Source organism: Terrapene carolina, unplaced genomic scaffold (genome assembly GCF_002925995.2).
Source record: "Terrapene carolina triunguis isolate 2854851 unplaced genomic scaffold, T_m_triunguis-2.0 Scaffold53, whole genome shotgun sequence".
Lineage (NCBI taxonomy): Eukaryota > Metazoa > Chordata > Testudines > Emydidae > Terrapene > Terrapene triunguis.
In genome coordinates, this window is record NW_020664404.1 from 403,632 (window position 1) to 419,479 (window position 15,848).

Here is a 15,848-nt window from a genome sequence, read left to right on the forward strand (position 1 = left end):
GCTGGGGGTCCCGGCCCGGGGGGGCGGGGCTCTGTGAGGTGCTGGGGGTCCCGGCCCGGGGGCTCTGTGACGCGCTGGGGCTCCCGCCCCGCTCCGGCCGGTGTCAGCTTGCAGCGGGAGCTCCACCCTCCCGGCCGCACTCCCGACCCTCCCCGGGCGGCGGGGAGCGAGGGGCCGGCCCCGCCGGCTGAGGGAGCGGGGAGGGAGGCAACAGCGCCGCGCCCGCTCCCCGCCCGCAGCCCGCTCCGCACTCGGCCGGCGCCGCGCGTCGAAGTTGGGCGGGCCGGGCGCACCATGCCCCAGCTGCCGCCCGCGGGCGGCGACGACCTGGGCGCCCCGGACGAGCTGATCCCCTTCCAGGACGAGGGCGACGAGCAGGACAAGGGCGCGGGGCGCGGCTCGGCCCACGGGGACCTGGACGAGCTCAAGTCCTCGCTGGTCCACGAGTCCGAGAACCGCCGCGCCAGCGCCTCGGGCTCCGACTCGGAGGTGAGGGGCCGGGCCGGGGGCTGGAGGTGAGGGGCCGGGGCCGGGGTGAGGGGCAGCGCTCACCCCTCTCCCCTTTGTGTCTCCCCCGCAGGCGGAGCGGCCGCCGCCGCAGCCCCGCGAAAGTTTCCAGAAGCCGCGGGACTATCTCGCCGAAGGTACCGACCCCTTCCCCAGCCCCCCAAGCCTCTCTCTGCTCCCCCCGGGGCCCCTTCCCCCAGCCCGCTTCCCACTTTTCCTGCTCCCTTCTACCCCACAGCCCCCCACTCCCTGCCCACTTGTCCCCTTCTGCTCCCCACCTCACCGCGCCATCCTCCGTCCCCTCTCCTTTTCCCCCTGTGTCCCCCTCTCGGGGGGGCGCCCCTGGGAGTTCGCCTTGGACGGGAAGGGTTTCTCAGGTCCCTGCCCAGATCGGTCCCGGCCTGGAGGATCCCCCCACCCCAGCCGTGCAGCCCTGCTTGGTGTTTACATCCTTCGGATACTTGCAGACGCTTAGCAAGACTTTTAACCTCTTTGTTTTCTTCGTCCGTGTCCGTCGCCCGCCCTCAGACCCTCTCCTCCTCCTCCTCCTCCCTGCTTTCCCACCCCGTCCTCCCTGAGCTAGGCTTACTCCAGGGAAGTAACCCGAGTGTAGATAACTCGAGTTAACTTTGCAGTGAAGACCTATCTCTCCCTCCCGCCCCCCAACCAACTTCAGCCACTTCTACCATCTTCCCACTCCCGGGCTGCTCTTGGCCTGCTCCCAGCCCCACCCCACTGAATGCCCCTGGCTGAGCCTTTTCTTTTCTCCCCAGTAGTGAGAAGACAGCAAGATGGAGGTTTCTTTAAGGGGCCCCCATATCCAGGTTACCCCTTCCTGATGATCCCAGAGCTGGGCAGCCCCTACCTGCCCAACGGAGCCCTGTCCCCTGGCGGTGCTCGCACAGTAAGTGCTGCTCACTTTGGTTTGGCCCCTCTGCTGTCACCAGAAGAACCCCTTTCTCCCCACAGACACTGTTCAGCTGTCCTTTCACCCTAGCTGAGGAGAGACCCCTGATGTCCAGGGACAGTGTATGTGGTCAGGGAGCGGGGGGCTTTTGCTGTCTTGCGGAGTAGAAATGTCTGCTCTGACTCTTGTTTGTGGCATTGATTGCATAAAAGCGATCTTTTGTAAAGTAGCTTGGAGCAGCATTTTCATCCTAAGGATCTAATAATATGCGTGATGGGGAAACTGCCCCCGTGGTGAAGTTAGATTTTTTTATTTGGAAGCTGAAGAGATGAGTTGGGCGGTTTTTCTGATCCTCATTCCTTTCCATGGGGTGCATATGTTCCCCTTCGTAAAGCGAGACTTCTCAAAGAATTGGCAGGGATGAGGAAAGTTACAGTTTTGCTCCCTGATTCATTCTTCCTCCTTCCTGGGTTGATCATTCAAGGCTCAAGCTGATGCAGGCAGACCGTAATATCCTTGTAGAACCCCACTAAAGTCAGGGTCCAACCCCATGAGGATCTGTTTGTAGGGTTGGGGCCCAAACTTGTCCCCATTGCTCTTTAGGAAGTTATATGTTGTGATATATATAATGTATATATAATGAACATATATTTCAAACAAACACACACATGCCCTAGTTTATTTGACTAATATCACCTTAGATTATGAAAATAGAACTCCAGAATATCAAATTTAATTTTCATTCTTTGATGCTGTTTGGTCACTTTTCACATTTCTCTCAACTTGGAAGGTGAAAACAAGCCCCCTTTCACTTGCTGACACGCAGTTTCTAGTCAGTTTTGCTCACGGTTTCATTGGGGATGAGGCCTATTTTTTCACTCTGTGGCCCCAATCCTGCAATTGAATGGGCAAGGGCAGACCCATGTGCCTGTGCAGAGACCTAGTGACTTCACTGAGATGGCACAGGGAATCCTGGGCTGAGCTAATTGCAGGATTGGGGCTTCTGTATCCTGCTCAATGTTAAGAAACCCCAGTCCGGCTTGGGCCCCTTGGGGGCTATTGTAATACAAACATTAATGCATTAGTACTATGCTCTGATGCTTGCTTTACAAACATTGCTCAGGAACGTTTGCTTTAAAATTAAGACTCCAGTGCTGCAATTTGTTGCTCATACATGGAGTTGTGTGCCTGCGCAGACCCCCATTGTATTTACTGGGGGCAGCCCATGTGGACACAGCAGTCTGCCTGTGTGTGACAAATTGCAGGGTCAGGGCCATGGTGTGTGTTTTGTAATTTCATGGAGTCGTTTCTCTTGGATCTGAGTTTTGTAAAAACTTTTTTTTTTTTTTTTTTTAACCACACAGGCACAAAAAATAAGGGATAGACTTGACTTGACAGTATATCTTTAATGGATATTTGAGGGGAAAATCCAAGATTCTTACTTGGTGGTGTATTTGTTTTACTTAACTAATTTCAGAGCAAGACCCACAGCTCTTATCTGCTGGGGTGGAGCAGTCGATTCTGCAATAACTTTAAAGTTCTATGCAAAAGAAACGTGTGTGCTGTTTGATTTCTGACTCCTGCAGTTTAAAACTTGAATGTAAATTCTGGATGGAAAACTAATAAAGAATCCAATGGGGAGCCCTGTTACATGTGTAAACCTGAGAAACCTGACCAGGGTTTTCTTGTGTTTGCCCTGCTTTTCTCATTTAAAGGGATCTCTTAGACTTTTTAAAGCTGTTAATGGGCTGACATTGTCTGTCTCTCCATCAGCATTTAAAGAAGTGATTAAGCAAATTGACCAAGCGTTAGACAGAGTGCAAATGAGAGCAAATTGGAATTCCCCAGAACACAAACCAATGTCCCATCCCCAAATCCTCCACTGCCCTCAGGAGCTCATTGTGTTCCGGTGACCATTAGAGGTTCCCTGCCTGCATGCTTATCCCCAAACAGGAACCTATTATTATCCTTTCCTTGGTGAGGTGCACACCTTATCACAGATCAGTGCCCTCCTCTGGGCTTCTGATTTAATTCTGGAACTTTTGTCTTTTAAGGTGAAGGGCCTGAACAAGATAAATGTGATGCCTGATTGGCTCTTAATAATGATTAAGGGAAGCCTGAGAAACTTTCCCAGCAGAACCAGTTAATTCTGCTGTCATTGTGCTTTTCAGCAATTGGAAGCTGCTCTATTCACTTGTGGCATTAAAACATACCTGGGGCATGGATGGCTTGTTTCCTTGTATGCCTGAAAGCAGCTGGCACGAGCACTTGTACAAATAATGCTCTAAACTAATAGGGTTAGTTAGCATGGAAGGCGTCTCGATTCTTGTATGTTTTACTGCTGTGAAACAAAATCCTTTTAGTGACGTCCACTGTTCGGCCAGGTTTTAATGAATCCATTATTCACACTTGCCTTTGCTAAATTATTGATAGGAGGATTTTACATGCATTCCTACAAAGAGAACATAGAACAAGATACAGTTCCTTTAAGCTGTGACTTAAATTAATGCTAGCTTGTTTACACCTATCTCTAAAATATGTTATCTAAAACTAGCGAGCTTGAACAGTCATTTAGTGTTAAATGATGTTTGAATTATTAGCCATTTGGTTGTTTGTTCATTAACACGGGTCAATACTGCATTCAGCCGTATGACATAACTGTATTTTAATTATACAGTTACTGATAATTAGGCATTAGAACTTTTGGCCTTTCATTTAGATCTTAACAGCTAGACTGTACTTGCCTCGAGGACATGATTATACAAATATGTCTGTGTGGCAGACAGTTGTGTGATGGGTAAAGGTTATAGTTGCAGTTTGTCACCATTATTTGTATTAATAAATTTCACAGATGATATCTGGTTGGGAGGAATTGCAAATACCAGCGAGGATTAAGAAATAATAAAAAGGGACTGAGTAAGATTAGAAACATAGGCATAAAATTAATATTTTTATTTAATAAATCTTGGAATACTGGGGAAATTCAAGAGGACCAGAAGCGAGCTAATGTGTCCATATTTTTTAAAAGGGTAAACAGGATAACCTGGGTAATTATAGGCCTGTTAGCCTGACATCGATCTCAGACAAAATAATGGAACAGTGGTATGTGACTCAATCAAAAAAGAACTAAGGGATGGTCATATAACTAAGGCTGGTAAACAGGGCTACTTGGAAAAGAGGTCTTCAGCTAAGTTGATACAGTTTTTTTAGTGGGACTACAAGTGGTTGATAACGGTAACTGTGTTGATGTAATATGCTTGGCCTTCTTTTAGGCATTTGACTTAGTACTGCACAACATTTTGACTAAAAAACTAGCATTGTTCAAAACCAGTGCAGCACATGTGTTTAAAAACAGGTTGATAGATCTCAAGACATATTTGTTAATGGGGAATAATAATTGAATGGGGGTATTCTGATGGGGTTCAGCAGGGACTTCTTATATAGGATTGGGTTGAGGATATTTTTTTCAAATATCGAAGAAAATATAAAATTTCATGTAAAGTTTGCAAATGTCACTAATATTGGCGGGCGATAAATGATGATGAGGGCAGGCCACTGATACAGAGTGATCTGGATTTTTTGATAAGCTTGACACAATCAAATACAATTCAGCCAAATGCATGATCATACATCTAGGGACAAAGAAAGTAGATCGTGCTTACAGGATGGGAACTGCATCTTAGAGAGCAGTGATTCTGCAACAGACTTGAGGTGGTGGTGAACCACCAAATGAACTTGAGCTCCCAGTGTGATGCTGTAGCTAAGGGCTTGTCTATGTTACCCGCTGGATCGACGGGCAGCGATCGATCCAGCGGGAGGGTCTAGACGCGATAAATCGACCGCTGAGCGCTCTCCCGTCGACTCCAATACTCCACTAGGGCGAGAGGCGCAGGCAGAGTTGACGGAAGAGCGTCAGCTGCCGACTTACCACAGTGAAGACACCACGGTAAGTAGATCTAAGTACATCGACTTCAGCTATGTTATTGATGTAGCTGAAGTTGCATAACTTAGATTCATTCCCCACCCCCACCCCCACCCCCCAGTGTAGACCAGGCCTGAGAGGGCTTTTGCTATCCTGGGATGCATAAGTAGGGGAACAATGAGGTGGTGTATCTATGTATACGCCAGAGGTGAGACCATTACTAGAATATTGTGTCCAGTTCTGGTAACCACACTTCAAAGCAGGTGCTGAAAATTTGGAGAGTGTTCAGGGAAGACCTACAAGAGGATCTAAGGACTGGACAACCTGCCTTACATGGAGAGACTTAAGAAGTTCAATCTATTTATCCTATCAAGCAGAAGGTTAAGAAGCAATTTGATCGCAGTCTAAATTACCCACCCAAGGAGAGGATATGTGGAGGACTCGTTATTCCAGCAGACAAAAGCATAAAAAAATGCCAACAGCAGGAAATAGAAGCTAGACAAATTCAAACAGGAGGTAAAGTGTGCAGTTTTAGCGGTGATGCTAACTTAGCTTTGCAACAATTTTCCTAGGGTTGTAGTGGATTGTGTATCATTTGACATCTTAAAATCAGGTTTGGGTGTCTTTCTAAAAGATATGCGTGCTACAGGTCAATCAAAACTTGTGAAGTTGGTGCAGGAACCACTTGGTGAAATTTGATGGCCGTTGTTATGTAGGAGGTTAGACTAGATGATCTTAATGGTTCCTTCTGGCCTTAAAATCCAAAACTGTTATAGTACTGCCTAGACTCCCCAGCCAGTGTGCTAGGCACTGTACAGACAGATAATCACTGTCCTCATCCTGAAAAGCTTAGTTTAAGACCAGATTCAACAGGTGAACTGAACAAATGCGGAGGAGGGAGATGGAGGAGAGGGTAATAGGAACAGTAGCATATTTTGGCACAGAGAGGATTTTAGTAATTGAGACAAAGGGATAGCCCTAGTCTTGACTGACTGTTATCAGCTGTTGGTGTTTTGTGGGTATCACAGTAGAAATGAGTCTTAAAATGAGACTTGAAGGAGGGTGGGGCTTTATGGATTTTTTTTTTTTTGAGGGAGAGAGAGAGGATGTTCCAGGCATAAGGGAAGAATGGGGAGGGGACTCAAAGGTGATTATGGGAGAAACAGGCTCATGCATGATAGAGGTTAACTGTTATTGATGGAGTGAAAGGTTGACAAAGCAGTAAGGTAACAGAGTAGAAAGGTAGGGCAGGGCTACTGGGAATGGACTTAAAGATAAGTACAAGAAGCTTATCTTGGATGCAGTGGAGAAGGGGTGAGGGACAGTGGATGGAATGGAAGGGGTGATGTGATCAGGCCACTTAAGGTTTTAGCAGCTGTTTTGTATGGACTCATGTGGGGACAAATTGAGATTCATCTTGGAAATATGTAATTAATCTTTCTGGGCTGTGGCGTGGGTGTGGGAGTTTGGAAACAGATACTCAATGGGAAGAAGATGCTAGAAAAAGATTCTTGGAGTGATGATGCGCAGCAAATTAAAAATGAGTTTTCAGAGCCCTAAGTATCGGCAATGCAGTTTTGGGCTGCGGCTGCAGAGACATTATCTCTAGATAGGGAACTAGCAGCTCCCATATATGAATGACATTCATTGTTGAGGCATCATGTTATGAGAAAGATATTGACGAACTGGTTGGGGATCAGAGAAGAGCAACAAAAATGATCAGGATTGGTCTGTTTGTCTTGTGTTTCTGTATGATGCCTATAATGATGGTATCTAGGTGCTGGAGGGATTGACTGTGTAGAGATTAAAAGAGCCAAATATGTATAGGTTGGCTGTGAGATAATGAAGGAGTGTAAGAGCCAATGAATATTTCCTCTCCAACCTGCTGAGGATAGGGAGCAATTTTTTGGGACAGTACATGGAGAACAGAACTGGGAACAATGGTATGAAATTAAGTAAAGGAATACTGTGATGCATTGAAAACTTAAAATGACAAGCTGTCACGTTAAGTGTAAGGAATTTCCTGGTCCTGTTTGCAGGCTTCAGGGCTCTGCAGAAGCATGCAATCTGGGTTTTATGCAGTCAGTCTGCAAAGAGACAGCCTAGAGCAAGGTGGGAGGAGTTGTGCCTGTCTGCCTTAGGGAGCAGCCTGCTTTCTCTCTCTCTGTTTTTGTTCTCATGTTAAGGTTCTGGATTCCAATGAAGTTGTTTTACACTGCAACCTTCCAGAAATAGCATTAGATATTTGTATCTAACTTCTCTATGTACATGCCATGAACATAACAAATATCAGGAAAGCCATCCTGACAAGATGTTCTGCCTTGTGGAGTCATCTCAGGGGGAGGGTAGAAGACCTATCACTTTTCACTTTTAAAACTAGACTAACTAAATTCTACAACAGCGGGGCCCCATTTCTGGTTGGCCTGTAGGCCCTTCTGTAATAAACATGATTAGTAATACTTTAGGTAGAAGTTCAGTAGGTTCTTGGGGAGTATGCTACTTGACTTAGCTTTCTTACATCTCTGCTCTCTGTGGTACTTGGGAGGTTGGATGCCTTTTTCAGGCCTCGTAGTTCATTTTGTATCAAACAGGACAGCTGATGATTGCAGCTGCATTTGGAATGCAGACTTCCCCTCCTGTTAACATTTTAGTTCCATTGGGTTCTTCCCTCCCCTCAATGAACTCACATTTAAGAGAACCTCTCAGTTCCATTCTAAGCATGGAGTTGCAAAGAGGGGGAAAAGGGGGTGTGTGGTTTCTCCTGCCTTTTTTTATTTTTTATTTTTAAACCTTACAGATTTGACCTTTCTGATATTTTTATTTCTGAAGGAAAAATCAGCCTCTTGCTGATAAATATAGCACATAAAATGATGTAACAAATAAGAAAATGAAAAGCTGTGTCTGTACTCTATTCCATTTAACTCCAGGAAACTTGGAGTTAAAGTTCCATCTACCATTTTCACTCTGACCCTGGGTCGATGTCTGTTATGTACTTATTCATCAGAAACCCCCCCCCTTACTGCTAATCACATATTTCCTCTATATTTCCAGTGGCATCCATACCTTTGCCTTGCATACTTATATAGTACATGATTCTTAGATCAGGAGCTGAGAGAGTTCAGCGTCTCTGTCAGGATTGTCATGCAAACACTACTGGAAATATTTCATGTGCAATGTGGGCCATAATTATGATGGTGCTGCTTCTAGTATTGCTTTCTAACTGCATTTAACTCCCTCAGATATTTTGGGATACAGTTTGTATGAAAGACATGATGGCATATGAAACTGTCATATTGTTACTATGCATCATGCTACCAATACAGGCCTAGTTTCTTGGGTAAATATAATGACGAGTTGTCTTCTAATATCCAGTTATAGGGAGAGCCAATGCAGTGTGACTCTGAGTATGGATGTTCTCTCTAGGCAGCGATTTTTATATAATCACTCAATATGCTATTGCGAAAAGACCCATCACTTGTGCAACTTCTCGATTGGTCGGAACAATGGCAGCACTAGTATAAAAACACTGGTGAATGCCTAAGCCTTGGTTTCTCTGATAATGCCACCAGTGGAGCTGTTAGTGAATCAATGGGAGAGTTCCCAGAAAAGTCCTACGTAGAACGGGCGTAAATGTCCAGTCACTGAAGAGGGCAAGTTTGAGGTTTTCTGCCGGAAGATGCCCAGCTAAACAAGTAGCTGGTTACTTCCAAAGCGAAATATCTCCTTCAGTGTGGCAGGCTGGATTGATTTAAATCAGCAATTTAAATCATGATTAAATCAGCAAGTGCAGAGCCTCGATTTAAATCCTCAGTTGTAATCAGCTTTTCCGTTTGTACTTCAGTTACTTTCAAAGAAAGGTGTATTCTCATTGGTTGATATCACCATTGAAGCAACGTTGATTTGCAACTAAATAGGGCCTTCACACTAGATTTGGGACATCTTTTTGCTACTTAAGATACGCTATAACTATATGCATTTATTTAAGCAGTTATATAATTGTTTTCAGATTATTAATTAAACATTTTTAGCGTGTTAGAAAATGACAAATGATATATTGCTTATTTACTAGATAATTAACTTTTTGCTCATGATTTGTGTCAGGCTGCATTAGGATGGTAACTGGAATTTAACTAAACACACAAAACAGCATATACAATTTATTTTTATTAACCAGAACAATCCCTTAATACAGTACATGACCTATTGTGCCATATTTGTAAAGCTGGACTTCAAAAGTTAGATGTTTTCCCCCTGATTCTTTCTTTATATAGAAAAGCAGCCTTTAACTCAAAACTCTTGACAGAGCTCATGGTTTCAGCATTCTGTATTTAGATGTCTTAAGAGATTATAAGATTTTAGTCCTTAACATATTTTGTTTTAAATTCAGATTTAATTTTGAACAGATTTATTTTTTAAAAGATAGATTTATTGTAATTTAAATAAAATAAAAAAATCCGAATTAAATAAAAAAGTAATTGCGGAGTGCACTGTAATTGCTGAGCCAGGTTATTGTCACCCTTAGGAGACCTGCTGATGGTTAAAGACAGTCATTCATTTGATTGCAATGCTTTACACCAGTTTTTGCTCAAACTCAATTGCTCATGTGCTGTGAGGTGGCCTGACCTTGCGTTATAGGTAGAGCTGGCAGCAACTTTTAGAGCTAAGGTTTCCTCATGGTTTCCATTGTAAAAGCCTGTTTTTAATTATAAACGGGCTTTATAATTAATAAGCCAAATATTAATTATTCAGGCTGAAATTTTCCATGCCTCAGGCTGATTTTTTTTTTCTTAATTTCAGCAAAAATGTTTCAGGTGCTTCTGATAATGACATTTGGGAAAATATGTTGTGTTGGGCATGCTAAAAAAATGTCTTTCAGCCGTTTCATTGTGAAGCCCTGATGTGTCTGTGCTTTGGGGAAGAGGCTTGAATTTTGACAGAGGGCTTGTCCTGGGGCCACAGAAGCGCCTCATACTGTCCCTGTGAAATTCTGAGTTCTCTGCGTTTGGCAGCTATGTTTTCAGAGCATTCCTTGTGTACTGAGCATGCTCTATCTTAGGGCAGAAGGGGCTGAGCAGGACATTCCCTTCAGTTGCTTCTCCTGCCTGCTGGGGCCCACTGTGTCACCAAGCACTGGTGCTGAGAATAGGGAGACTCTCCTGTGCTCCCTCCTGCTGGTGCCCAAGCAGTGTGGTAGAGAAGGGGGGATGCAGAGGGCTGAGGAGCAAAGAAGGATAAGGACAGGGAAAGGTTTATGGGGGGATAGGAGCAGAGGGGAGGAGGTGCCGGGGCAGAAGGGTTTGAAGCTACTAGAGAACACTCTTCTCCAGAACTTGGAATAGAATTTGGGACTCCTGAGTGCCAGCATTCCTCTGCTGTCAGCCAATAGTTATGAAGCACATTGGCAAAACGTGGCTCATCCTTGTCTGGTGGCTCATCCAGCATAGAGGATAACAGCCTACTACTGTTACCAGTTATCCTTTTAACTCAAGCGAAGTGGTCTGTGTTGTGGATCTGAAGTTTCCAATGATGCTGCTGATTCATCAGTATGGTTCCTCAAGACAGGATTTCTTTCTTTCTTTTTAGTTTCATTTGTTAAAAACCTAGGAAATTACATACAAAAAAACGGTTACAAGAAAATTAAGGTAGCAAAATTAGGTACTGCAAATGCAGGAAATTCCAGGTTTAAAGTTTCCTGTGTGTGTGTTTTGTGATGCAGTCTGAAATTTTAAGTTGGGTGCTTTTGAAATATCTCACATTTAAGGTAAGTGACTTAGGGGCATGAGTCCCATTGACTTCAATGAGACTTATGCTCCTAAATCATTTAGGCTTCTAAATCTCATCCTTGGGTGCCTAAATCCAGACTTAGAAGCCTTAGTTTAGGCACTGGTTGCACCTAGTTTTTAACATTTTGGCCAGTCTTCAAATACCTCATCCCATACTATTTTTCCATAGAATCTTTGTCTCATTCAGTGCACAGATCTATTTGGTCCCCATGTTCTGGATGGGTCCCCATGTTCTGGATGGATCCCCAAAGGGGACCAAAAGGACCTCCGTTCAGTGCATAGGATGGACCTGTTCTGGGCATGAAACAGGTGCAGCGAAGGAGAGTGTTTCTGTAGGACCACTGCCTCATTTGTTGCATAAGTTGGAAGATGTTTGATGGATGAGGCAGGAGATTACAGGACGAGAGAGGATGGTTTCATGGTTAAGGCAATTGAACACTGCCTTGGAGAGCTGGATTGTATCCCTGCCTTTGCCATCGAGTTTCTATGTGATTCTGGGCAAGTCGCCGAAACCAAACTTTGCACAGTTAGTGGCCACCTTGTTTTCTGGGTTCTCAGCTAGAGTCCCCTGCATCTGATTTGCACAAATTTTGAATACTCATAACTGCATCTGAAGTCCAGGGGAGCTGTGCTTGGAACATGCTATAAAAATTCTGAGTAAATGAAAAAACAAACAGGCGTCCCCAAATGAGCAGGAACTTTTATTAATTTTGCCTTTAGTGTCTCTGGCCCGCCAATCGCCATCTATGAAATGGGGGATAATACCAAGTGTTCTCACAGGAGTGTTGTGAAGGGAGATTGATTAATGTGTGTGAAGCCATGAGTGCCATGGCAAAGCCGATGAGGAAATGAATTCTGTATGCAGTGCAGGTTTCGGATGGCGTCCAGTAAATACGGCATAAGGCCACACATTTAACAATGAGGATATAAAGACTATTAAATAACTACCCATTCAGCACTCAGTGAGGCAGAAGTTCTGTGGAAAAAATAGCATATGATCATGCAATGAAAGACTGTATCATAATGCATACGCACAAGGGAGCTGAATTAATGTTGGACAGGCAATCGTAATTCTAGTATTTGCTGACTTAGGAGTGCTTGACTTTACAACCCTAACATTTTCTCAAAATAGGTTCTTGTTGTTTGTTTTTGTTTGGCTTTTTTGTAGGCAGTGCAAGAATCAGGCTCCCTGGAACAAGAAGGTGGAGAGGGGCTCAAAAGGGCGAGTAGAGCTGTGTGGAATTTTTTTGGCAGCTAGTAAATTTGCTGAAAAATGCAGTGTCAGGGCAACTGAAACTATTCTTGAATTCAGGTTGAATCTGACGAATAGCTTCAGCCAAATGAAAAATGAGGAAAGTTGTTTTTTTTTTTTTTTTTTTTTCCAAAAGGTCAAAATGGGTTGTTGTTTTTTGGACAATTTGTTTTTAAACAAAACTTTTCATTTTGGAAATGTGGTTTTGCATCAACCTGAACAAACACTTATTGGTTTTGTGTTTTGACAAGTAAAATTGAAAAAAATGCAGTTTTGGTTTGAACCAAACTGAATCTTTTTGGACTTTTTGGTTCAGTGGCCAAACTGCAAAATCAGGTATTTGCTCAGCTGTAGTCCTGAGTTGTGGTGCCTTTTCCATCCTGGTGCTATTTCTTTCTCCTTCTATTGGGGAGGTGTAATTGTTACTGTTAAAATATGTTATGGAATTCCCAGAAGACTCTGCATAGAGAAGATTTGAGCTTTGCTCTGGGGCAGACTTGGGATGAATAGTAAAGAAAAGATAGGAAAAAGTTCATTCCAAGGGTAAGTTCCTTTGCAAAAGTCATAAAGATTGCCACAAGCAATTCTGCCTAGCTGAGGGCCTGACTAGTCCCTGTTTAGGTTCCCTGGTATGTTTGGGGGAACTGGATTTGCTTTCTTCAACTTTTTTTTGTAATGTATTCCGCTCTTTGAAAGTTGTGTGGATGTTGACAAGGCTGGAACCTGCCTCTTTTGTCTCTAGAGTATCTTCTTTTTTCTAACTTAGGTTGAAAGTCTGTTTTATATTTTGGATTGCTCTTTTGTTATGTTCTCATATTTGCTGTAGCTGCTTCAACCCCTGAATCCTGAGATACATTCTGACTTCAGAACAGCAGGGGAACGGGGCTCGATGGGATGAGTTGCAGCTGCTTCTCTACCTAATAAATGCACAGAACTCATGTAATGGTTTATGAGGAGTGAGTGAACTCTGGGATGGCTTTTTTTCCATGTTACTAAAGACTGTAAGAATGTGATTTGGGTGCACAGATGCCTGTGCATGGACAAGGAATGATTGACATCGTCGGGCTGGAGGTGAAGAAAGAAGCTGGTCTTAAACCAGTGACTCTCTAAAGCAGCCAATGCTATTGTGTGGGTATGCTGCTTTCTGGATGAGTGCATTCCTGCAGTGTAAGGAAAGCATGACTGGAAGATAGCAGTGGGCTGATGGACTATTCTGTCTAAATACTTTTGTGGCTGTCATCACTAGAATCTGTGTGCCTGGCAAGCATGATGGATTTTATCCTCTCAAATACCCCTTTGAGGTAGGGATGTACCACCTCTATGGTGCAAATTGGAACCGAGGCACAGGGTAGATCAAGTAACTTGCCTCAAGGGAGTCTGTGACTGAGCCAGGAACTGAAGCCAAGTGTCTTGCACCCTAGTCCAGTGTCCCGACTGCTAGCTCATCCCGCTTCCAGCCCCCACTCATGGGGTCTAAAGTAAATGCTAGAGGTTGGTGTCTTCCTAGTCCTGGTGATGAATTTAGTAGACCTGGAGGCCAGGAACATGGACAGATGGGTCTATGGAACAGACACTTATTGGTCAGTAATTGCTGGCGAGATTTCACAGATGGGTTCTGTAGCTAGACAACCTGCCCCAGAATTCAGCTGGTCCTTGTTAGGACTAGGGTGAGCTTTCACGAGAAATGATGTTGCTACTTGTGTAACTTCTTAGAATTGAAAAATTCCCATAGAAATCAGGGGCGGCTCCAGGCACCAGCACAGCAAGTGCGTGCGTGGGGCGGCAAGCTGCGGGGGGCGGCGTGCCGGTCGCTGTGAGGGTGACCTGAGGCCTGAGGGAGGTCCGCGGGTTCGGCAGCAATTCGGTGGCGGGTACGCCGAAGGCGCGGGACCAGCAGATCACCCGCAGAAATGCTGCCGAATCCGCGTGACCAGTGGACCGCCTGCAGGCGTGCTGCCGAAGGCCGCCTGACTGCCATGCTTGGGGCAGCAAAAAACATAGAGCCACCCCTGATAGAAATGCACTAGCCCAGTTAAACCCCAATAGCCTGATGAAATGAACAATGTCCCCCCATCCCCCGCAAATCAATCCATCTCTGACAGTGTCGTCTTAGTCACTTTGTGGCTGTCTGCTCAGCTTCTTTCCCGCGCTTGTGTCAAGTGGTGGAAGCTGCCCACCGCGTGGAAGCGTGGGGTGAGAGAGTGGGTGCCTTCCCCCAGACCTCTTGATAAATCAATGACACCCTCCCAGTAAATCAGTTACTGTCTGGGCTGCCTCCTCCCCCCGCAGCACTTAAATAAACCAACTAATGCTATCGCCCCCACAATAAATCAATGCTGGGCAGACTCCCCACCAGTGAATCAGCCTCTCTTCCTCACTGAGCCCTCTGCTGGTTCCCACTCACTGCCCCACTGCTGGGATAATTGGGGTCCCCTCACAATCTGCTCCAGAGCAAAAGGGTGTCAGCCTGCCTTCGAGGGCAACCTATTACTCACCAGTCCAGCTGGGCCCCCCTCCTGCTCAGAGCTGCCCTCAGGGCCTGGGCAGTTCAGCCCTTCCCCCTCCACCCGCCCATTCCTTAATAGCAGGGGTGTCTCTGCAGACTAGCCGGCCATCTCTGCATTGCCTGCCCGCTCCAGCCACGGCTGGGAGCTTTTCTTCACAACCAGGAGGGCTGGATATGGAACTTTTTTTTTTTTTTTCCTAAATGTAAGCTGAGATTCTGCAGAAACTGCTGGCCCTGCCTGGGAAGGATTCCTGCTCGCCGCGGGTGAGCGGGGAAGTGGATTTTTCCAGCATGATTGAACCATGATGTTTCCTTGCTGGGAGAGGAAAAATCTGGCCTGATTCTTTCGGTGCCTTTTTGGAAGAAGAGGAGCTGTATTGCAGTTTCCTCCCACACCCTGTGAGACTGGATTCTGCTGAGAAGGCCAGTCCATTTTCCCTGCCAAAGACCTCATGCTGGCTGGCTGTGGGAGGAAATGGGCAAGAGGGGCTTTTCCCCCATGCACAGGGGCGGCAGGTTTGTATAACTTTTGGTGGTGCCCAGAACGGATCCAAGTCCTGCCCCCCTCCCCCCTCCGCCTTGTAAGCCAATATATATATTTTAAAATAGTGTAAAAATGGACTGGAAACAGTAAGCGTTTAACAGTTTCCCTATATTGCACAATTTGGGTGTGTGGGGGGGGTGAGGGCTCTGGCTGGGGGGGAGGGTTAAGGGGTGAGGCTGGGGATGAGGGGTTTGGGGTGTGGGAGGGGCTCAGGGCTAGGGCAGAGGGTTGGGGTGTGGGCGGGATGAGGGCTGCAGGGTGGGGCTGGGGATGAGGGGTTCACGGTGTAGGAGAGGGCTCAGGGCTGGGGCAGAGGGTGGGGTGAGGGCTCTGGCTGGGGGTGCGGGCGCTCGGGTGGGGCGGGGCCGGGGATGAGGAGTTTGGGGTGCAGGCAGGCTGCCTCGGGGCTGGGGCCAGAGAGGAGGCC

At 45.8% G+C, this 15,848-nt stretch overlaps 1 protein-coding gene across 2 annotated transcripts in view; it reads left to right on the forward strand.

Moving 5' to 3' along the window:
• Positions 1 to 212: 212 nt before the first annotated feature.
• The window catches only part of TCF7L1 (transcription factor 7 like 1), a 97,663-nt gene continuing 82,027 nt past the window's right edge, over positions 213 to 15,848 (forward strand). Inside the window, exons 1-3 of one of the 2 annotated variants that reach the window (XM_024211644.3) lie at positions 213 to 489; positions 581 to 644; positions 1,281 to 1,411. In XM_024211644.3, coding sequence (XP_024067412.1) covers positions 295 to 489; positions 581 to 644; positions 1,281 to 1,411 — 390 coding nt within the window. In that variant the 5' untranslated portion in view covers positions 213 to 294. The remainder of the gene's footprint in view (positions 490 to 580; positions 645 to 1,280; positions 1,412 to 15,848) is intronic. The other variant, XM_024211651.3, reaches the window with a different exon arrangement.